At 43.9% G+C, this 22,645-nt stretch overlaps 2 protein-coding genes across 9 annotated transcripts in view; one reads left to right on the top strand and one right to left on the bottom strand.

Annotated features, from left to right (window-relative positions):
- The window catches only part of HACL1 (2-hydroxyacyl-CoA lyase 1), a 38,393-nt gene extending 28,477 nt beyond the window's left edge, over nucleotides 1-9,916 (bottom strand). The window contains exons 1-4 of one of the 2 annotated variants that reach the window (XM_006133233.3): nucleotides 9,759-9,916; nucleotides 8,316-8,420; nucleotides 1,740-1,780; nucleotides 390-470 (exon numbers count right to left, since the gene is read on the bottom strand). In XM_006133233.3, coding sequence (XP_006133295.2) covers nucleotides 390-470; nucleotides 1,740-1,780; nucleotides 8,316-8,420; nucleotides 9,759-9,833 — 302 coding nt within the window. In that variant the 5' untranslated portion in view covers nucleotides 9,834-9,916. The remainder of the gene's footprint in view (nucleotides 1-389; nucleotides 471-1,739; nucleotides 1,781-8,315; nucleotides 8,421-9,758) is intronic. The other variant, XM_075922128.1, reaches the window with a different exon arrangement.
- Nucleotides 9,749-22,645, top strand: part of BTD (biotinidase) — a 29,574-nt gene continuing 16,677 nt past the window's right edge. The window contains exons 1-3 of one of the 7 annotated variants that reach the window (XM_006133237.4): nucleotides 9,749-9,970; nucleotides 18,319-18,554; nucleotides 22,284-22,433. In XM_006133237.4, the coding sequence (XP_006133299.2) occupies nucleotides 18,330-18,554; nucleotides 22,284-22,433 (375 nt within the window). In that variant the 5' untranslated portion in view covers nucleotides 9,749-9,970; nucleotides 18,319-18,329. The other 6 variants (XM_014578652.3, XM_006133239.4, XM_006133240.4 and 3 more) reach the window with 6 other exon arrangements.

Raw genomic sequence — 22,645 nt, 5'->3', positions numbered from 1 at the left:
TTAACCCAAAAGCATTTGTAAGCTTCTTTTCTATTCAGAGCTGCTTCTACCCACTGAACCCATCAACACAATACCAAAAGACTGGATATCACCTTGATTTTTACAGGTATCCAGGTACAATCCACAGAAAATAACTGGATTTTACAGAACATATGATGTAACAAGACAGGAGGATTTTTATCTCTGAGAATTAGAAAAATTAAAGTTGGCCAGTTGAAGAAAAATGAATTAACTTCTCATTTCCTGTGACAGAAAGGTATTTTGTTAAATATTGAAAAAGGTAGAAATTTCTGAGAGAGAAACCTGCAATGAAGAAACGTAAACAAAACAATATGAGTATCCATTTGGACAATGATTAGAATTGTTAAGAGGAAATGTGGTTACATTACCAGCAATTCATGTTTGCATTTGCCATCCCGCCCAAAGCATGTATGAGACCTGGACCAGAAACTACAAGACATACTCCAGGTCTAGAGACAAAATAGATCAGAAAGAAAGTGAAAAATACAGAACATCAAACACAGTAAAAACAAAAATTAGAAAAATGTTCAACTTCAAGAATATTAAGCTTTTAGAGAGTCAAACTTTTAGAGTCAGATTGCATCACATGGATAGATGTGCTTGGAGGCAGAGATGCAGATTAAGAATCTAGGGCTAAATCTGCACTAGAAATGCTGTAGCATAGACACTACAGCAACAGGAGTTCTGTCACAGTAATAAATCCCCCTCTCTGAGAGGTGGTAGCTAGAAAGAATTCTTATGTCAACCTAGCACTCTCTATACTGGGGCTCAGGTCAGCTTAATTACATCTCTTCAGGGATGCCCCTGAAGAGCATAGATGGGTTCACCTAACTTTCTAGTGTAGACCAGCCATAGGGTTCATTTTTAACCATATTTTCAGTGTTGCTCAACCAGTGGTAAGAGTACTCTTAGAGGTACACAAGAGAAGTCTGGGGGGTCCGTCAACACAACTGAAATTTGGAGAAAACTGAATTTTTGTTTTAAGTTTTACAGCGCTTTATTAAGTTGTGTAAACAAATGTGTTGCAATGGTAGAAAAAAAAATTGTGTGTCCGAAAACTATGTACTGGGGGTATTTATTATTTTTTTTTTTTTAAAGGTGTACTTTATAAAAAAAAGATTGAGAAACACTGGAGTAGTTGACTAGTCAATTTCCCCCCCTTACTGCCTCTATAATATAGAGGCAGCAAAAGGGGGGGGAGGGGTACTTCAAAGCGGCAGCGCCACATAGCTGAGCTGGGGATAAGGTATGTGGCACTGCCGCTTTAAAATGTGGAATTGTGGGACCCAGGGTCAGCTGGGGACTCCCCAGCTATCCCCAGGTTCTGGGGAAATGCCACGCGGAGCCTGAGACTAGCTGGGGAGTGATGATCATGGGCTCCCCGCAGCTTCAACGGGGGCTCTTGTACATTTCAAGGGAGGAATGCGGAAGTGCCTATCGACTACTTGACTAGTCAATTAACTGCATTTTAACATCCCTATTCATGGGCACAACCCACTTTTTCAGATGAGACACTGGGAAGTTCACTCCCTGACCTGAGCTATGAAGATCATACTGTGCCCAGCAGCACTGGTTGTCGCCAAAGGATTCATTTAAATTGACAGTGCTTTACAGTCTTACTCCATTTGCTTTAATTTACACAGTTTTTAAAAATAGAACAGAAAATGCCCTAGCTAAAACAATTCCTCTGTCTTACATAAAACCAATAGGTAGCTTACCTTCCTGTCAAATACCCAACAGCAGAGGCAGCATAGCAAGCCTATTGAAGAAAACACAAGGTTTATTTACACATATCCACATTTCAGCAGCTACCAATTAAAATTTTTAAACATATATTTTAAATTAAATAGCACCTTAATTGTTCTGATTAATAGATTTTACATTAAGGAGGCAACCATTCCTTCCAAAGGGATATGAGTAAGAGTACACTGTATACACTATTATACAGGCAGTCCCCGGGTTACGTACAAGATAGGGACTGTAGGTTTGTTCTTAAGTTGAATTTGTATGTAAGTCGGAACTGGTACATATTGTAGGGGAAACTCTAGCCAAACATTTTTTTTAGTTTTGGATAGCATAGGGAAAGGTTAACTCCCCTCTAATGTTTGTTTTGCTGTCTGTTCCCCTGTTCAGAAGATTTCACATCTATTTCTGTCCCTGTGACAAACTCAGGACTAAAGGAGTAACTCATCAAATACCAAACAGCTCTGCACCATGCTTTGAGCTAATAGCTTTATTTCCACACACCACCCAGGGTTCTAGGAGGAGGGTCCTTTTTTTGCTAACACAATGAGGCCAGCACTTTGTTTGTTTTGGTGGAGTCTTTGTTTGCCCAGGGAGCCCAGCATGTATAGGGGGAGGAGGGGCGGAGAGGCTGCTTTTGTCTGCTGTTCGGCAGCCTGTTGCTCAGGGGAGGGGGCAGCCTGTTGCTGGCGGGGGGGAGGGGGGAGGCTGCGAGGCCGCGGCGGGGGGGGGGGGCCCAGCGGGCGTGGGGGGGCACTTTTCCTCTGCCTGGCAGCTCTGCGGGATCCCTGTCCCTGTGGCCAGCTGCTGCAGGCAGAGGCCAGTTGGAGCCGGCCGAAGAGGAGGAGGAGGTGGATTCTAGGACCCAGGTGAGCGAGCCCCGGGGACGCTGCTGCGCTCCGGGAGCCCGGCATGTATAGAGGGGAGGAGGGGCAGAGAGGCTGCTTTTGTCTGCTGTTCGGCAGCCTGTTGCTCAGGGGAGGGGGCAGCCTGTTGCTGGCAGGGGGGCAGCGGGCGTGGGGAGGCACTTTTCCTCTGCCCGGCAGCTCTGCCGGACCCCAGTCGGAGCCGGCCCGAGGAGGAGGAGGATCCTAGGACCCAGGTGAGCGAGCCCCGGGAATGCTGCTGTGCATGTGTGGGAGTTGCCTCACCCCGTTCGTATCTAGGGATCCGACGTAAGTCGGATCCACGTAAGTCGGGGACTGCCTGTACGTCATTCCCAGGGATCTGAAAATGCCCTTTAGCAAGGGGTCTGTAGTCAAAGCCAGCGTGATGACACGCAGTCTTTCACAGAAACATAAAAACAACTATCTGACTCTTCCCTCCAGACACTTCTTCCTCAAACTAGTTCATGCCATGGAGGTTGCTGACATGTACTATTTTCATGTTCCTGACTGCTATTGTGTCAGAATATTGCATCAACAGAATTTGTAAGATGTGTTTTATAACAGAGGACTGAATATGCTTTGGTCATTGAGCACTTTTGCTGAACTCCTTAATCACCTGAAATGTTGGAAAACAGGTAATCCCAAATGAACTTCTTAGAGGCTAAGTGGTTGGAAGTGGGATATAACCAGGAAAGGCAACAAACAGGAAGGTGTAAGTCACACCAACTAGATATCCTTAGACTCAGTGAACCAAATTGAGAAATTATGTGTAAGGAGATTTAAATTACACCTTGGTAAGCAGATGCAAATCCAGGGTGTATAAATTACACACAGAGAGCCAGAAAGTGTAGGCTTCACCAGCTTAGACAGACTGATAAATCTGGCCCAGTCTTTTGTGTACAGCAGTGCTCCCTGGGACAAGGAATCCAGAAAATTGTCAGTGCCCCTCCTACACCTTTAGACTCTTTTTTACGGCTTTTGTATTTTAAAGTTGTTCTGGGTTGTTTTTTAAATTAATAAAGCACTATCTAAATGTCTATGATTGTATACAAATATTGATCTGTTAATATAGCTTAATAGTATTATTACAGAGCATGATTTTATATCAAGGGCAGCCAAACTATGGCTCATGACCACATGTATTTTGTAGTTAAAGTGTGGCTTGTAGGCCACCCTCTACCTCCGACCCCATTCACCGCCAACCAGACTTAGGTGGGAGCTCAGGATCTCTGCCTTTCAGCAGGAGCGCCTGCCCATTGGGGTGGGGCTTCAGCCCTGTGGCGCACACGTGCTTGGGTTCACAACTGAGCAGGAGTGGTGCCAAAGGCCTGAACCCTAACAGGCATACCCTGCTTTCAAACTTCTGAAAATTGTTGTATGCAGCTCAGAGGGTCACTAAGTTTGGTCATCCCTATTTTATCCTATTGGTGTAATTATGGCAGAGGTGGGCAAAAGGGCCTCCGCAGGCTGGATCTGGCCCACCAACCGGGTGGATCCACCCCACGGAGATCCTGCTGCTCCCCCACCCTCAGGCCAATTAGGGTCTGGGGGCGGGGGAGCATGCAAAGCCTTCTCCTGTCCTGCCAGGAGCATGTGGCACTTTGAAGCACCGCGTGCTGCTCGCAAGACAGTGGCAGAGCGGAGAAGGCTAATTGGCAGGGCCAGATTAAGGGAGGGGGGGCTAGGCAGGCAGCTGCCCAGGGTGCCAACCTATGGGGGGCCCCTGATGGTAGCTGTAAGGGGTGCTACGTGCCTGGCCGCGTGGTGCCCCTTAGAGCTGCCATCAGGTGCTGCGCACCCGGGACGGGGGGGCCGCGCGGCGCCCCCTAGAGCTGCAATCAGGCACCATGTGCCCGATTGCAGCTGTAAGGTGCACAGTGTGCCAGGGGCGGGACCATGCATGTGCTGTGCGCCCATGGGCGAAGCTGCGCATGCATCGCACGCCCACTGCCTGAAGCGCAGGAATTGCTCGAGCCAGCTTTGCTAATTGGCTTGGGGCAGGGGAGTGTGCGAAGCCCCCTCCCGCCCTGCCAGGAGCATGTGGCACTTTGAAGTGCTGCACACTGCTCAAAGGGCAGGGGGAGAGCAGAGGAGACTTTGCGTGCTCCCTCACCCCCAGGCCCTATTTGGCCTAGGGGCAGGGGAACGTGGGAAGTCTCCTCCCATGACACGGGCATGGGCACCTAGGAGGAACATGGGGGAGGCAAAGGCACTCCCTGCCCCCAGCCCAATCAAGTCAGTGAGTTTTTGTTTTTCTTGTTGCTTCTCACTTGTCTGTGGCCCCCAACAGATTTTTCTGAGAGTCAGTAGCTGCCAACCCAAAAAAGGGAGAAGACAAATAAAAATAATCTAAAGTAAACTTTTTTATTTTCAAGATTTTAAGATGAATCTCATTGTTTTTCATGCTTGACTCATGATTTTTGAACACCTGGATGGTAATGCTGTGTCTAGATTGTCCCCACGTAAAATGGGTATACAAAACCTTTCATGACTGTAAGAAATAATTAACTATTCTGATAGGTTGTGTGATCAGACTTGTTCTAAAGGTCTTGGCCATTGAGGGCAGCCAATAAACTCTGTCAAAGTGAACTCAAGAGTCCACTACCTTCAACCCAGAATAGTTTAAAAAACAAGTGCTTTTATGGTAAGAGAAATAAGTGCTCACTCAAAAATGCTCTCCAAATAATTTTGCAACCTGCTGTGTGTTTTTTTCAAATAGGAGAATAATTACAGATGACATAGCAGATTCAACAGATTCAGATGAGTGCACATGTAGGTACTTCAGTTTAAATGTATTAATATGTTTACACTTACAATAAAAGTGGATATTGAAGGCCTGGAAGGGGAAGTGATAAACACCCCATGTTTTTATGGTCACAGATGAACTGGTCATACAGTAAGCAGCCAGGCTTTACTATAAACACAAATAAGCATGTATATCTTGTTTTCCTCAAAGGGGATGGGGGAACTTCACACAAAATAATTGCAGAATATGTTCTACTGTTTGTGCATTTCATAAATATTTTACAAGATGAGAAAACTGTAACTGAACTGACACCTATTTCTTGAGTATTAATGTGACATGTACTTTTCCCCTCCTGCTGAAAATATGCCAACGTACATATGTTTACATATGGGTGTTCCATTAACAATATTCTCTTTCAGAAGCCAGATGTCATGGAAGCAACATATTTTATAAATGATTGGCAAAATAAAGCAGCAGATAAAATAATACTTCACAGTGATTTCCATTAACATCTTCACAGTTTTGCTTTTTCAAGTGGATGTCACCAGTGTTACCTGAACTAAGTACAGGCAATATATTGCAAACATCATTATGATGGTGATTATACAGATTTTTATGTTGAATACCACATACAACTTAGTACAGACCAGTGTACTTTCTCTTAAACAAACAAATGACTGAATGCATGTTGTATATTAAATATTAGAATTGAACACAATTTTTTACAACAAATAGTAAATTTGCATTTTTGGGGCAACAAAACTATTCACAATCTGGGCCAAATTCAGAAAATGGTTTCAGCTAAAAAAATAAGGATTTTTAAAAATATTTTTATCATGCTGAAACAAAACATTTTGACTTTTCATTTTGAAATTTAATTATTTTGTAAAGTGTGAAAAATGCCCCAAAATGATGGAAAAGCATCTGGGTCAAATTTGAGTGGAACTGTGACTCCATTTGGCAGGTTGGAACAGGGAGCCACTGCTGCAGGACAAGTGTGGGATAGGGTTCCCCCATCACTAGGGCTGCCCCTCCGCATGGCTGAGAGAAGTGTATGTAAGCCAATGGCTCAGTGATGCATTTGATTACTCCTAATTATTGCTTTTTATAAACAGATGGAGAGGGAATAAACATGAACAAATGGGCATAAGCTGGCTATAAATAAATTCAGGCTTGAAATTAGAAAAAGGGTTCTAACCATCACAGGAATAAGGTTTTGGAACAGATTCCCTATTGGAATTGCTGGGGCAAACAACTTAATTCGTTTTAAGGGAGAACTGAATAATTGTTAGAATCCTTGAAATGAATAAAACATAAAAAATCACTGATCAGAAAAGAAATTTCTTATATGCTGATACCCGCTACAGAAACAGCAGAGAAACTGAGAAAACATCTTGATTGTCTGTATGACAAGAGTATGATAGAAATAAGAGGGTCAGACCTCTTCCATAATCACTGACAAGCAGGTTTAAAACTGAGATCATTGGGTGGGACCTCAGAATTTTCTGAACCCATAAAGAACTACCGGAGACTTAGACTAGCCATGTGACCAACTCTCCTCTATCCTAAGAGTAACTAGGATTGAGCAGAAGCTGCGAGATTTAATTTCAGAGACTGAATGTTTTTTAATATTTTTAGTATATTAGTAACTGAAAGTTACCTTGCTGAATCTGTACTCTTTCTAATGAGACTTCAAGGAACCATATCTTGTATTTCAACTAAGTGACTCTAGATGCTTGTTATTTGTTTTTAAATCAAAATAAATTAGCCTCAGAACACCTCAAACAATAACTCTAGTCCATTCCTTTTGATGTCCCTTTTCAAATTAAATACTAGAAATAGCAGGGAGCACATTCTTAAGATTGCCTTAAGTCAAGGTGCATCTTTATTAACTGGAGAATCACCTAAACTGTGATAAATTATAGATAGATATTAAAGGTCTAATAATAATGATTATAAGTAAATTTAAAAAGAAATCAAGGTGATTTATGGTCTTCTATGGTATTGCTGCTGGGCCCCAATGCTGGTCTATGTTAAGCACTTGCAAGACTGCATATGTATTTTGTGTTGAGTAAATAACCAGAACATTTGGTATATAAAACTATGGATTAGAGATCCACTAGAAGATTTATTTGGCATTGCTCAGGTCCTTAACTCTAATTCTGGGATTGGTCTGGGAATGACGGAGTCAGTATGCAGGCTGCCCTGTGGAGAGGACACCACCCCAGCCTTCTCTCACCACAGCAGCTTGAGGCCAGGTGCCAAAGTGCCTGTCCATGGCCCCTGCAGCTGCAGTGGGCACAGCTAGGGGAGGGATGCATGTCCCCCGGGTGGGGGACAGACAACACACAGACAAATTCTCTAAAATAGATAGTAGATAGTTATCCCTTTCTCCATCCCTGCCCTCTACTGACCCAATAGGGTTATAGCTGCCATGGTCCCCAACTCTGGTCCTTTGCTGCCCCCCTGTCCCTCCTACAGACTCCCTCCCTTTCCATTTTACAAAAAAATCATCAAATTCCAGCACATCCCATTGTCCTGACACAACCAAACCTCCACCTTGCTCTAAATTAGGATTAGAGGAAGTTGCATACCAAATTTGTGGTTCTAGATGATTAAACCTAACCCTAGCTGATTAAAACTGCTGCAGAACTTGGGAACTCCACTAAGTGCAAAGCCTCAGGTTCCAGTCCAGCAGAACTCCTAAGTTCCAAAAGCGTGAAGCCAAATTTCTGTGCTACTGCACTCCTGTTGAGTTTGCACACTCTATTGTTAGTTCTTGATTGCTAAACTTATGGATTTTATGAGTGTTCCAAAGACCCATCAAAGGCATTTGTAAAGCAGAGATTCAATTGTAAAAAACATAGCTAATATGAAAATAAAAGAAAGGAAGATGAGTCCACAGGATATTTACTTACAGCTTGTTCATTTCTCATTCCTACATATTTTATCCCAATTGCTTGGACTGCAATTGCAATTTCAGTCACTGGAATACCAACAATGCCAAACATATATTCAATGTTCTGAAATAAGCGTGTAAAAAAATCAAAATTAATTTCAAAATTGATGCACCATAATCAGATCTATAAAGTTGCTTCTGTGTAATATGCCTATCTTAAATCCTAATAAAGTGCATAATCACATAAAAGCAAAATAGGAGTACAATCATAGCAGGGAAAGATAGGCATCATTCTGTCAGAATTGGCAACCCTAAAGCCCAAATGAGAAGTAGAGAAATGCCAATATTTTCAGCTACAAGTATCATAAATAATAGAATTGGAAAGGACTTTGAGAGGTCATTAAGAGATCTAATTAAGCTGACCAAAGTCTCAGTGGGGTAGCTGAGTTAGCCTGTAACTTTAAAAACAATCAGTAACTTAGAGAAAGTTCATGAAACTATCTATCTATCTTTTTGTTAGTCTGTAGGACTACTCATTTTTTAATCTGACCAAAGTGACAGAAAGCATATCTAAGTGGTCATACACTGGACTGAACTACTGCAACCCGCGGGCAAGCTGCTCAATGTTACCCCGATTTTCTCAATGGCTGTGTCTAGACTGGCCAGTTTTTCCGGAAAATCAGCCGCTTTTCCAGAAAAACTTGCCAGCTGTCTACACTGGCTGCTTGAATTTCCGCAAAAGCACTGACTTCCTACTGTAAGAAATCAGTGCTTTTTGTGGAAATACTATGCTGCTCCTGTTCGGGCAAAAGTGTAGACATCTGAGATTTGTTTTGCGCAAAAAAAGCCCCGATCGCGAAAATGGCGATTGGGGCTTTTTTGTGCAAAAGCGAGTCTAGATTGGCCACGGACGCTTTTCCGCAAAAAGTGCTTTTTGGAAAAGCGTCCGTGCCAATCTAGACGCTCTTTTCCGAAAATGCTTTTAGCAGAAAACTTTTCCATTAAAAGCATTTCCGGAAAATCATGCCAGTCTAGACGTAGCCAATGGGTATTTTCCTCCCACCCTTTGACTGCTGATCTCTTTCGACTGCGAAGAGCGCTGGGGCTGGTCTGCTTGTGCCTCACTGCAGCGCTGCCACCATCTAACCCCCTCCCTTGGCTGTCTACCACTGCAGCCGCTGGATGCCTGCGTGCCCGGCCCATGCACCAAGGCGAGGCTACAGATTTTCTGTTCGTGCGACGGGGCGCCCAGGGAACTGCATTGCCACCTTTCCAGCCGGGCTCCTGCCGCCTGGGAGCCTAGGCGGCGGCTCTACACACGTGCCTCCTACAGGGGCCACCCTGCATCTCCCAGGTCCCAGCGCTGAACGCGAGCCCCTGAACCACACGGCGTGACCCTTCCCGCTCCCCGTAGGGGACTTATTTCGCTACCGGAGGTCAAGGGTCACCGGAGCGCTCTTACTTGTGTTTTTAGAGCCTCGGCGATGAGCTGGGCCCCGCTGACATATTCGTCCTCAGTCACTGTGCGGGAAGCCATCGCCGTTCGCCCGCTCGCTCAGCAGCGGGCATTTACCCCCCCCCCCAGCCAGAGGAGCGCTCTGCAGTTTTCAACCAATCAGCAACGGCTTTCCCTGTGATTGACACTTCCTGCACCCGCCCAGTGAGACGGCTAAAGTAAGCCGGACGCGCCCTCTGGGCGGGGTCTATGGGCTGGCTGGGGAAAGCTCCGCTCTGTGGGCGAGGCGGAGGGATGAGACAGAGGCTGTCGATTGGATCGCTGCCGTATCGGAGCTGGCCAATCAGAGGCAGGGAAGCGCTTGCCGTTAGCTGCGAGCGAAGGGAACGGACGGTACCCCCCCCACCCCCCCCTTGTGGCGCGCGGAGGGCCAGTGGAAGTCACAGGCGCGTGCGTGAGGATGGTCGGCGCGTGGGGTTGCGCAGCAGCCGGGAGAGGGCGGGTTCTAGGGGGAGGCTGGTGCCTGGTGACAGACCAGCCCTGAGCGCCCGCGGGCCCCGCGCTGCCTCACTGGTCGCAGCCGGGAGCAGGGGCCGGGTCTGCGGCTGGGCTTGGGGGGCCGCGCTGAGAATGAGCCCGAGGCTCGCGCTGCAGTAGGCGAGAGGCCGGGGCACGAGGCTCGCGGGGTTCCTAGTGCGAGGCCAAGCCCGCGGATCCAGGCTCTGCGTGCCCCTGCGGCCTGCGTGCGTGACTGGCAAGCTGGGCTTCGGCCCCTCTGTGAGCCCGAGCCCCCCTCTCCTCTACATACTAATTAAGCTGGTTCGGTTAAGGACGCCCTCCGGCCGGGCCCCAGCACTCCATGAGCGAAGCCAAATGCCTGACCCTACTGCCTGTGGAAAGGTGGGGAACGCACTAGCACGAGCTGTCTTCGCTTTCAGCCTCGTGCCTCTGCTGGCTCCAGCGGAGACAGGGTCACATTTCTGCTTGCAGCTGTAGCAGCCAAACCCCAAGACTCACATCCAGGAGCAACGGAGTAGGAGGGGCTGTTCTTTGCATTCACCTCCCCCGTTACCGCCCTGGAGGCTGTGGCTGCAAAAAAAATCCCTGGGGTGGTGCTCATCTGGCCAGGGTGGCAGTAGTAGGGAAATGCACCTTTAGGATCATATAGACAAGCCTACTTTATCTCAACTCAAGTCTCCGGTAAAGTATTCTAGCACACACTTACATTCTAATCTAGGGTTCTAATTCTACACTGCAGGGCTTGACTCGAAATAAGTTACACAAATTGAGCTACATCAATAGCACATCTTATTTCGATATAGGGAGTATCTACACAGCTCTTATTTCAAAATAGAGCACTCTTCCTCAGACTTCCCTTACTCCTCATACAATGAGGGTTACAGGAGTTAGAGTAAGAAGTCCTCCAACTTGACAATATTTTGACATTACTCTGAAATTACTTGTCTGCTATACACTTTTCACACACACCCCTTGCTGCCTCTATCAGGGGCAGCAAAGGGGGTGTGGAGTAGGAGCTGGTGCTTGTGAGGACCTAGCTTAAAATCTGGCTCCCCTTAAACCTCCCTCCCCCCAGGGGTGATAGGCTAGAACTGATACATACAAAAGCTGGGTTTCAAGCCAGTTGTCCACATGCATCAGCTGCATGGACCTGCCTGTCCCACCAGCTTGCTACCTTCTACAGAGGGGGGGGGGAGGGGAGACACAAATCCCACTGAGCAGCCTCTGTCAGTGGGGGGGCTCAGATCCCCCACAGAGAGGTACACCTGCCCCCCTGCACTGCTCTGTCTGTATCAGAGGCAGCAGCCCAGAGTGGCAGGCAGCCAGTCTGTGAGGGGAGCTTGTTTTTAAACTGGCTCCACCTGCCATCTCATGTGGCCTCTGCCTAAAGAGGTTCCCTGGGAGTGGGGCCAGGAGTGCACTGACTGCCAACCACACCTCCGGGGACTATCAAATAGTCGTGTAACTGATAATATTTTGTGTGGTTACACAACTATTCAATTACACAATATCTAACATCTCTAGTCCCTTCTAGTTCTAGTATTCGATGTTTACCATGTAAAATAAGATAGTATAAATTAATGTATAGATAAATTCAATACCATGGTCAAATTTAGTGTGTGAGATATATAAAAACATAACTTTTGCATAACTTGTGTTTAACTTAACTTTTAGATTTTGAGGGGAAGAATAATCTAATAAATAGCCTGATAATTACTTTGACATCCAAGCTATGATAAAATGGTTTAAAACTTCAGACTTAGAAAAAAGCCAAGTTATGTGGTCACTGTGCTTTAAAGACTGTTGGAAATACACTTGAAAACATATGTTTTTAAAAGTGCATTTTATGCACATTTTGATATAAGTTTTCAAGCCTGGAACTGGTTTTACTTCTAATGATGTTCAGAAACATCTTTCTTGCTATCATCATGTGAGTACCTTTCTCTGCCTAGTATAGTACTCTCTATCTAGTATAATATTACTGTACAACTCTAATTAAAAAAGAAACACTAATGGAGAAAAGTTGTTATTTAAGGTCTACAGCATAACCAGGAAAAGGTTTCAGTTACTTGTCTGTGGCTGTGTGTACACTGCAAAGAAAAATTGGAAAAAGATACGCAAATTGCGGTTCACAATTTGCGTATCTTTTTCCACTTTTCTTCCAAAGAGGCTTTTCCAACATTTGGCCCATCTACACGGTGCCAAATGTCTGAAAAACCCTTCTTTTGGAATATCCCTTCTTTCTTGTACAACAAGGTTTACAGGGATGCCGAAAAAACACATCTGTGTTTCCAAAATTTTTTTTGAAAAGCAGATGTGTTCCTTGGACGCGGCAGAGCTTTTCCAGGAGACCTCCAGTACCCTGAAAAAGCTCTGTAGTCTAGACGTATCCAAAATCAACCTGCAAACCTGTTCTTGGATGCCACGTTTAATTTTGTATGCTTAAGACCAAGATAATACTGCTGATTGAGTATTAACAGCAGTGACAACCTATGAAACATTCACATTTGCCTACCAACTTTTGGATTTATACCTTCTATAGGCTCCTGTTGCTAGAAATCATAATTACAGTTTGGTTCTAAGCAGAACACGTAGTCTCTCTCTGTGCATTTAGGGGAGTGGGGAAAGGACAAAGTAGAAGAAATAATCAATACCATTAAATTGTGGAGCTGTGGGTTGTCATAAGCTACCATGATAATTATACTTTCTGCATTTTTCCTCTCATTATGGATTTATTTAAGCTTTATAATGCAGAGCCCGCAGCATGAAACCATGTAACTAGAAATTTTCAGCGGTTACACGGTTACCTGTTTAACCAACTTTTAACATCTCTAGTTTGCATGTAATGGAGTCTGACCATGAGAAAGTTACTTAATTTCTCTCTGCCTCAGTTTCCTTCATGACTAAAATAAGACTATTACCATTTCACAACGTTGTGAGGAGGATAAATTAATGTTTACAAAGTAACTTTGAAGGCAATGTGGAAATGGAAAATATTAAGCAGAAATGAAATAGAGGGAATATTATAGTTGAAGTGTACATTGGTAATATTTTCCAGTTAGTTTATATTCTGAAAAATGAATCTATGCAATTTGCATTTTAGGATTTCATATTTACTGTCTGGGCCTTGCATGCCAAATCTGCTCAGTTTGCAAGACAAAAAATAATTTTTCTAAAACATGCAGTAAATTCAGCCTGGCACCTGAACAAGCTAAGCTCTTTCTATCACTGATAATAACAATTTTTAATTGGACATTGGCTGACAGTTTTGTTGATGAAGTACAGTAGACTTCCGATAATCCGGCACCTTTGGGACCTAGGTGGTGCCGGATTATCAGATATGCCAGAGTATCGGGAGGTACTCCGGCGGGGGGCTGTGACGGGTCTGCCGGGACCCGCACTGCCAGTTACCTTCGTGACACTACGGATTTCCTGAGAAAACTACAATGCATAGGTGATCTTCCAGAAAACACCATCCTAGGCACCATGGATGTAGAGGCTCTCTACACAAACATCCCACATGCAGATGGAGTACAAGCTGTCAGGAACAGTATTCCTGATGATGCCACAGCACAACTGGTGGCTGAACTCTGTGAATTTATCCTCACACACAACTATTTCAGATTTGGTGACAACATATACCTCCAGACCAGTGGCACTGCTATGGGCACCCGCATGGCCCCACAATACGCCAACATTTTTATGGCTGACCTGGAACAACGCTTCCTCAGCTCTCGTCCACTTACACCCCTTCTCTACCTACGCTATATCAATGACATCTTCATCATCTGGACCCATGGGAAGGAGACTCTGGAAGAATTTCACCATGATTTCAACAGCTTCCACCCCACCATCAACCTCAGCATGGACCAATCTACACGGGAGGTCCATTTCCTGGACACCACGATACAAATAAGTGACGGTCATATCAATACCACCCTATACCGAAAACCTACCGACCGCTATACTTACCTGCATGCCTCCAGTTTCCATCCCGGACACACCACACGATCCATTGTTTACAGCCAAGCACTGAGGTACAACCGCATATGCTCCAACCCCTCAGACAGAGACCTACACCTACAAGATCTTCAACAAGCATTCTGTAAACTGCGATACCCACACGAGGAAGTGAGGAGACAGATCGACAGAGCCAGACGTGTACCCAGAAGCCTCCTGTTACGGGACAAGCCCAAGAAAGAAACCAACAGAACACCACTGGCCATCACCTACAGTCCCCAGCTAAAACCTCTCCGACGCATCATTAGTGATCTACAACCCATCCTGGACAATGATCCCTCGCTTTCACAGGCCTTGGGAGGTAGGCCGGTCCTTGCCCACAGACAACCCGCCAACCTGAAGCATATTCTCACCAGCAACTACACAACGCACCATAATAACTCGAACTCAGGAACCAATCCTTGCAACAAACCTCGGTGCCAACTCTGCCCACATATATACACCAGCAACACCATCACAGGACCTAACCAGATCAGCCATACTGTCACTGGTACATTCTCCTGCACATCTACCAACGTAATATATGCCATCATGTGCCAACAATGCCCCACTGCTATATACATCGGCCAAACTGGACAGTCCCTACGTAAAAGAATCAATGGACACAAATCAGATATTAGGAATGGCAACATACAAAAACCTGTAGGGGAACACTTCAATCTTCCTGGACACACAATTGCAGATCTAAAAGTAGCCATCCTGCAGCAAAAAAACTTCAGGACCAGACTTCAAAGAGAAACTGCTGAGCTACAGTTCATCTTTAAGTTTGACACAATCAACTCTGGATTAAACAAAGACTGTGAATGGCTTGCTAACTACAAAAGCAGCTTCTGCTCTCTTGGAATTCACACCTCCAGATCAGCTGCTAGAAGTGGGCCTCATCCTCCTTGATTGGATCCACCTGGTCATCTCCAGCCTGATCCTGGCCTGCATATTTATTCCTGCCTCTGGAAATTTCCACTACATGCATCTGACGAAGTGGGTCTTTGCCCACGAAAGCTTATGCTCCTACACTTCAGTTAGTCTATAAGGTGCCACAGGACTCCTCGTCGCTTTTGCAGATTCAGACTAACACGGCTACCCCTCTGATGCTGAAGAAAAGTTATTTAATGTAATTTCACAAAAGGACATTTATGAGGTGTTGTGTTCTAAAATGTTATATATAAATGAATGTACAGTGATAAAATCTCCTTATAATAATATATACTTCTTTGGTGCTTTCCACACAAGCATCTCCAGTGCTTATATTCTTGTTAATCTCTAATGTGCCACATGACTACTCGTTGTTTTTAAAGTTACAGATTAACATGGGCTACCCCTCTGAGACTTTTTAAACATTAATAGAGGTGAACGAATAATAATTCACAATGAATAAAAATTTGCCTTCACATTGAATGGCTTTTCAGTTTTTCCAGTAGCTCTCATCATTAACGAATATAGCTACATAGTTATTCTTTTAAAATACACATGTATTACAAAGGGAATAAAGGCAAGAGAATCAAATTCTTAGTCATTGGAGGTTACTATATAATACACTAGTGCAAATGACATTAGAATTTAGTCAAGAGAGGTGAGGGGCTCAATTCAAAACTTGTTTCAACATTGGAAGACTCATTGACTTCAGTGGACCCAAGTGGAGTAGATTAAGCTACTTTTGAAATGCTACACAGGAAATCTGTCGCAGAGCTGAAAAATATCAAAGTAATCGGACTATATTTTCAGACACTAAAAAGACATTACAATTCTGTATTTGCTCTGTCACAATGAATTTTTAAAAAATAATTCTGATTTTGTTCCAGTAAAATGATCCTGATTTATGTGTTACCTACAGTATAGTAGTAGGATTCGAATGGCAAAATACTTAGGGAGAACAAGGTCAGGCCCTTCATCTTTAAAGTTTTCAGGCTTCATTTAACTTGAGAACTAACGTGGAGGTTTTAGCGCTTCATTAGTGGTCCTTGGAGGAAAGGCACTATGTGCTTGTTTAGGATATTTGTTTTCTCTGTTGGTTTGATAAAGGACTGCTACTAGAGAGAGAAAGCAGGACAAGGAGGGTAGTATGTACCAACAGATGTATCAAGAGACACAAGGTTTTGGGTCACACAGAAGAGCTCTGTGTCTTCTCTTTCTCATTTTATCTGTCTACTACCCAAGGACTGACAACACAGCTACAACTACACTGCATAGCAAGCACTGTTGTGCTTCATTATCAGAAAATAGAAGATTTGAGAAATGCCTTTTTTGTTATAAATGAAAACAGGAACCCAACAGGTCCAGATTTTACCAATTCTTAGTTCATGGCATATTAAAAAAACAAGGTGGCAGCACCTTTTCTCCCCCGCATTTTGAAGCATCTTTTATAGAGTTTGCCATATTCATTTTCCTTTGAAATAAGGTGGCTTTTATTTCAGCTTGCATTTATGTGTCTAATAGTAACCAGCTATCTTGAGCACTGAGTTTTGGTCCTATGGTGTTAGGATATTTATAATATGCTTGAAAGTGTCACCACTAAACTGAAGAATACCTAGTGAGAAGACATTAAGATGCTAGTAATCAAGGGTATGTCTATGCAACAGAGAAAATTGAAGCTGCCGATCTTCCAGGGTTCGAATTAGCGGGTCTAGTGAAGACACACTAATTTGAATGGAGAGGGGCACTCCTCTTGATGCCAGCAGTCCTGCTTCCGTGAGGCGTAAGGGAAGGCGAAGGGAGAGTGTTCTCCCTTCGGCTTCCTGCAATGTGGAGAGTTCCATAAGGTATTTCGACTTCAGTTATGTAATTAACATAGTTGAAGTTGCGTATCCCGTAGTTTAAGCATACCCCAAGTGTACAGTACCCATTGTCCAAGTGGCCCTCTTGTAGCCAGTACTGCTCAAAGAAGCTCACTCCCAAATATCACAGTGCCAGAAACATGATGCCAACAAGACCATATTGTATTTATAAAGTTTAATATATAGAAAGAGAAAAAATGTGAATCTTTTCTACTGTTTCACATGCTAAAAGCATATTAACTAGTTAATTCTCCCAGCCAGGTGTGACAGGAGTATATTTTCCTTACAGTATAGATGAGAAGACACCAGAAAGGTAAAGTTACTTGCCCATGGCCATCGAGCCAGTCAGTGGCTTACACAAATTAGAACTTCTAGAGTCCCAGCTCCTGTGCGCACTTGTCTAAGCTACAGTGTCTGCCAGCCTTGGGGTCAGTAGGTGTGATAGGCTCACTTAACATACATTACTGAGAGAACTCCAAATACTTGGGTTGCATTGCACTGCTACCAAAGACTGCTATTGTAGGTGTGGTGGTAGAGTTTGACAGGAAGAGAAAAATGTCATAAAAGAAACAGAGAGAGAGCTCTGTGATTCAGTCACAAGTTACTAATTTGGGTTTTACTTCCCTTGCTTCAATACCTTCAGATTGCTACTAACACATATTTTAGCACCTGGCACATCAAAACTGCATTCTCTCCTCCCTCCCCCCACCCTCAGGAGAAACAGGAAGAAGTACAATTTATCTGAGAATATTAAGAGCAGAGAAAAATGCATACACTGTTTTTATGGGCAACATATATTTTATGCCTGTAATAAAAAGCAGTAATATCTATCTGAGCTATAGTCAGTGTTTTTCCTAGCAGTTTATGAAAGAGTTCACTGAATCAAATGATATTTAGTCTACCATGCACAGTGATTCTATATGTCCTCAGTCTGATTCCTTCAGGAATTTTCTGTTCATTTGTAGATGAATGCATTTATGTGAATGAAATGATAGTTGCACTGAGTTGGATTGGAAATTGAACAAGGAAATTACTGCAGACATAATTGCAGTGGAAATGAACATAGTACATTGGAAGTGTCACTTGAACACACATTAATGTGAATTTTAGAAGCAACATTTATCCAGGAACATGGGGGAAAAATATTTAGATCCAGTATTTTTACTATTAATAAATCACAGCTAAGAGTGTGAAAGTTGTAAACTTCTGGTATGGTTTCTTGTTCAGATGTTTTGGCCTTGTCTCTTTCATTCCAGATTTATAGATAATGGTCATGTTGGAATCCCGCAGTATGGTTTTTCTTTTCCTGTTCTACTATCAAGTTGTCTCAGCAGAAGTTCACAGAGAACGACGTTATGTTGCTGCTGTGTACGAACATCGATCCATTCTGAGTCCTAACCCATCAGCCCTGATTGATCGACACTCTGCATTAGAGCTGATGAGCAGAAACCTAGATATATATGAAGAGCAAGTAATAGCTGCAGCCGAACAGGTCAGAAAATATGTCCACAGTTAGTGGCCATCTTAAGTCTTATATAACATGTTCTAGTGATCGAGAACAATTTTTTCAAACTTTCATGCCTAAAGTTAGTCAACTAAGCCGATATTTACCTGAACAAGTGGCTTTTTTTTGGAGATCCTGAACAGCCAACAACTCCTATTAACCTTAGCGCCTCTGAATATCAGACCACTTCTGAAGGTCCTCAACTTCAGGTACTCAAGTTTTTGGGGAAAAAAGACAATTATTATAGAAGAATTTCTTCCATTTTTGTTTAAGAATCTAGCACCTCTCACATCCCTTACTCAATAATTCCCTGAATGGAGAAGTGTCATGACAACTAACATGAAGGGGAAAGGAGTCCAGGAGAGTTTGCAGTATTTTAAAGAAGCTTTATTAAAGGCACAGGAAGAAACCATCCCAATGCACAGTAAGAAAAGCAAATATAGTAGGCGACCAGATTGGCTTACCAGGGAAATCCTTGGTGAACTTAAACACAAAAAGGAAGTTTACAAGAAGTGGAAACTTGGACAGATGACTAACGAGGAGTATAAATATATTGCTCGAGAATGCAGTTATCAGGAAGGCGAAAGCACAATTGGAATTGCTGCTTGCAAGGGATGTGAAGGGTAACAAGAAAGGTTTCTTCAGGCATGTTAGCAATAAGGTGGTGATCTAAAAGGGTGTGGGTCCCTTACTGGATGAGAGAGATAACCTAGTGACAGATGATGTGGGAAAAGCTGAAGTACTCAATGCTTTCTTTGCCTCTCTTCACGGACAAGGTCAGTTCCCAGACTGCTGCACTAGGCACTGCAGTATGGGAAGGAGGTGGGCAGCCCATGGTGGAGAAAGAACAGGTTAAGAACTATTTTGAAAAGCTAGACATACACAAATCCATGGGTCCAGATTTAATGCATCCGAAGGTACTGAGGAAGTTGGCAAATGTCATTTCAGAGCCTTTAGCCATTATCTTTGAAAACTCATGGAGATCGGGAGAGATCCCGGATGATTGGAAAAAGGCAAATGTAGTGCCCATCTTTAAAAAAGGAAAGGAGGACAATCCAGGGAACTACAGACCAGTCAGCCTTACCTCAGTTACTGGAAAAATCGTGCAGGGGATCCTCAAGGAATCCATTTTGAAACATTTGGAAGAGGGGAAAGTGATCAGGAATAGTTAACATGGATTCACCAAGGGCAAGTCATGCCTGACCAATCTCATTAGCTTCTATGATGAGGTAACTGACTCTGTGGATATGGGAAAGTTGATGGATGTGATGTACCTTAACATTAGCAAAGCTTTTGATACCGTCTCCCACAATATTCTTGCCAGCAAGTTAAGTAAGTATGGATTGGATAAATGGACTGTAAGATGGATAGAAAGCTGGCTAGACTGTCAGGCCCAATGGGTAGTGATTAACTGCTCCGTGTCAGGTTGGCGGTCAGTTTCTAGCGGAGTGCCCCAAGAATCAGTCCTAGGGCCAGTTTTGTTCAGCATCTTTAGTAATGACCTTGATGAGAGGATGGATTGCACCCTCAGTAAGTTTGTAGATGACACTAAGCTGGGGGAGAGGTAGATATGTTGGAGGGCAGGGATAGGGTCCAGAGTGACCTGGACAGATTAGAGGATTGGGCCAAAAAATCTGAAGGGGTTCAACAAGGACAAGTGTAGAGTCTTGCACTTGGGACAGAAGAATCCTAAGCATTGTTACAGGCTGGAGACTGAATGGCTATTAGCAGTTTGGCAGAAAAGGACCAGGCGATTACAGTGGATGAGAAGCTAGATATGAGTCAACAGTGTGCCCTTGTGGCCAAGAAGGTGAATGGAGTATTAGGTTGCATTAGGAGGAGCATCGCCAGCAGATCTAGAGAAGTGATTATTCCCCTTTATTCAGCTCTGGTGAGGCCACATCTGGAGTACTGTGTCCAGTTCTGGGCCCCCCACTATAGAAAGGATGTGGACGCATTGGAGAGGGTCCAGCGGAGGACAACCAAAATGATTAGGCTGCTGGAGCACATAACCTTTGAGGAGAGGCTGAGGGATTTGGGTTTATTTAGTCTGCAGAAGAGAAGAGTGAGGGGGGATTTGATAGCAGCCTTCAGCTTCTTGAGGAGGTTTCCAAAGAGGATGGAGAGATGTTGTTTCAGTAGTGACCGATGGCAGAACAAGGAGGAATGGTCTCAAGTTACAGTGGGGGAGGTCTATGTTGGATATTAGGAAAAACTATTTTACTAGGAGGGTGGTGAAGCACTGGAATGGGTTACTTAGGGAGGTGGTGGAATTTCCATCCCTAGAGGTTTTTAGGTCTCAGTTTGACAAAGCCCTGGCTGGGTTGATTTAATTTGGATTGGTCCTGCTTTAGGCAGGCATTGGACTTTGTGACCTTCTGAGGTATCTTCCAGCCTTATGATTTTAACTTTCCTAGATCTTTATTGAAACATCCCACAGAATGTTACTCCTTTCCTTCACTTCTTTTCTAGGGAGCTGCACTCCTGTTTTAAAGTTGGATTATATAACTTCAATAGCTATTCCACAAATCTAGTACAAACATTTAATAACATTGAACAGCACAGTGAACAGCATTGTGTATTCCTGGATGAGAGAAATCAGATTTTTTTTGTACTCCCAGAGGAAAGGAGAGAGCGATGGAGTATAGCTACTGCTTGGTTCTCCTTGTTACATACTGCTACTTACTGTTTTCAGAATGAACTGTAAATCAGCGTTGGACAGCAACCTGAAGGAGGATCATCTGTACTTAGTATTGGAAAGGAGGGAAGGAAACTTTAGTCACAGAAAGGAAGTTTGCAACAATTTGCTTAGATAGAAACAGAGGCCCAGACTCTTGTACTACAAAGGGATGCATGTCAAGAAATATTCCATAAAGGACATCTCTGGTACACCCTTTGTAGCCCTGACATAAAACATCATCCTGAGAGTGAGCTGAGGGGCTAAGAGAATAAGAATGTAAAATCTCGCTTAATTGGTTAACTGCTTAAAAGTGGAGTTTAACCTGTTAACTGATTAAAGAGGGCAGGGAAGAAGGCACTCCAGCCCGGCTGGGTTGGCACGCACCCTCCTTCTCCCTATCCCTCTAGCTCACAAGGGGCTGCTCTAACCCTGCTGGAGCAGTCTCTGCTTGCAATGCGCTGGGGCTCGCCACAGACAGGGATAGAGGAGGAAGGTACTCTGGGCGGCTGGAGCAGCCCCTGTGAGTGATAGGCCCCATAAAACTGGAGCAGCACTGTGCCCGCAGCAGGAAGGGAGCTATTCCAGCCCCCACCAGTTGACCGGGACCAGTAAGCATCCACCTTAATGGGGGATGGTTACCGGTTAATCAGTTAACCTTTCACATCCCTACAAGAGAACACACAATCTACTGTGAATTGTGCCTTATTTTGGTGTTTTATGGGTGGAGCTTACTTTGTAAGCAGTTTGAATGAGTACTACCACTTTTTCCCACCTACTTTGAGCCCTGTTCTCAGTGTAAGGTGGGTACTGATATTTTAGGTAAATAGTTTGAAATACTTTCTATAATGCTGCCTAAAAAGACAAGAAATGCTTGTTCTGTAATATGGTTAAGCCAGCACATTTAAGCTATTACTTTTGTTTGAATGGGACCTCCTCACCAAAAGTGATCTCATTTTGCGTTGCTTGTTAGCAGTGGATCACTTTTTCCCCCCACATGCTGTTTTTGGCTACAAGATTCATGTTTAGTTTGCTTACAGGGGGCACAGATAATCGTATTTCCTGAAGATGGGATCCATGGCTTCAACTTCACCAGAGAGACAATTTACCCTTATTTGGAGTTTGTTCCTTGTCCCCAGTCTGTGAAATGGAATCCATGCAGAGAGCCACAGCTGTTCAGCGATACAGAGGTATAGATTTTAAAATTGCATACTGTGGAAGTGTAGTGAACAACAGAGGATTTGTACTCCAGATGAGAAACAAGCAGCAGGAGCCAAGGAGCGCTTAAAATATAATTAGCCCTAATTAAAAGTAACCAAGAAAATATTTCATAAGGGCCAGATTGTGTACTCAGTCACTCCCCATTTACACTGGAATAGCTCTGTTACCTTCAAGAATTATT

Source organism: Pelodiscus sinensis, chromosome 2 (genome assembly GCF_049634645.1).
Source record: "Pelodiscus sinensis isolate JC-2024 chromosome 2, ASM4963464v1, whole genome shotgun sequence".
NCBI lineage: Eukaryota > Metazoa > Chordata > Testudines > Trionychidae > Pelodiscus > Pelodiscus sinensis.
The sequence above is the reverse complement of the archived record's forward strand: the minus strand, read 5'-3'. Positions and strand labels throughout refer to the sequence as shown.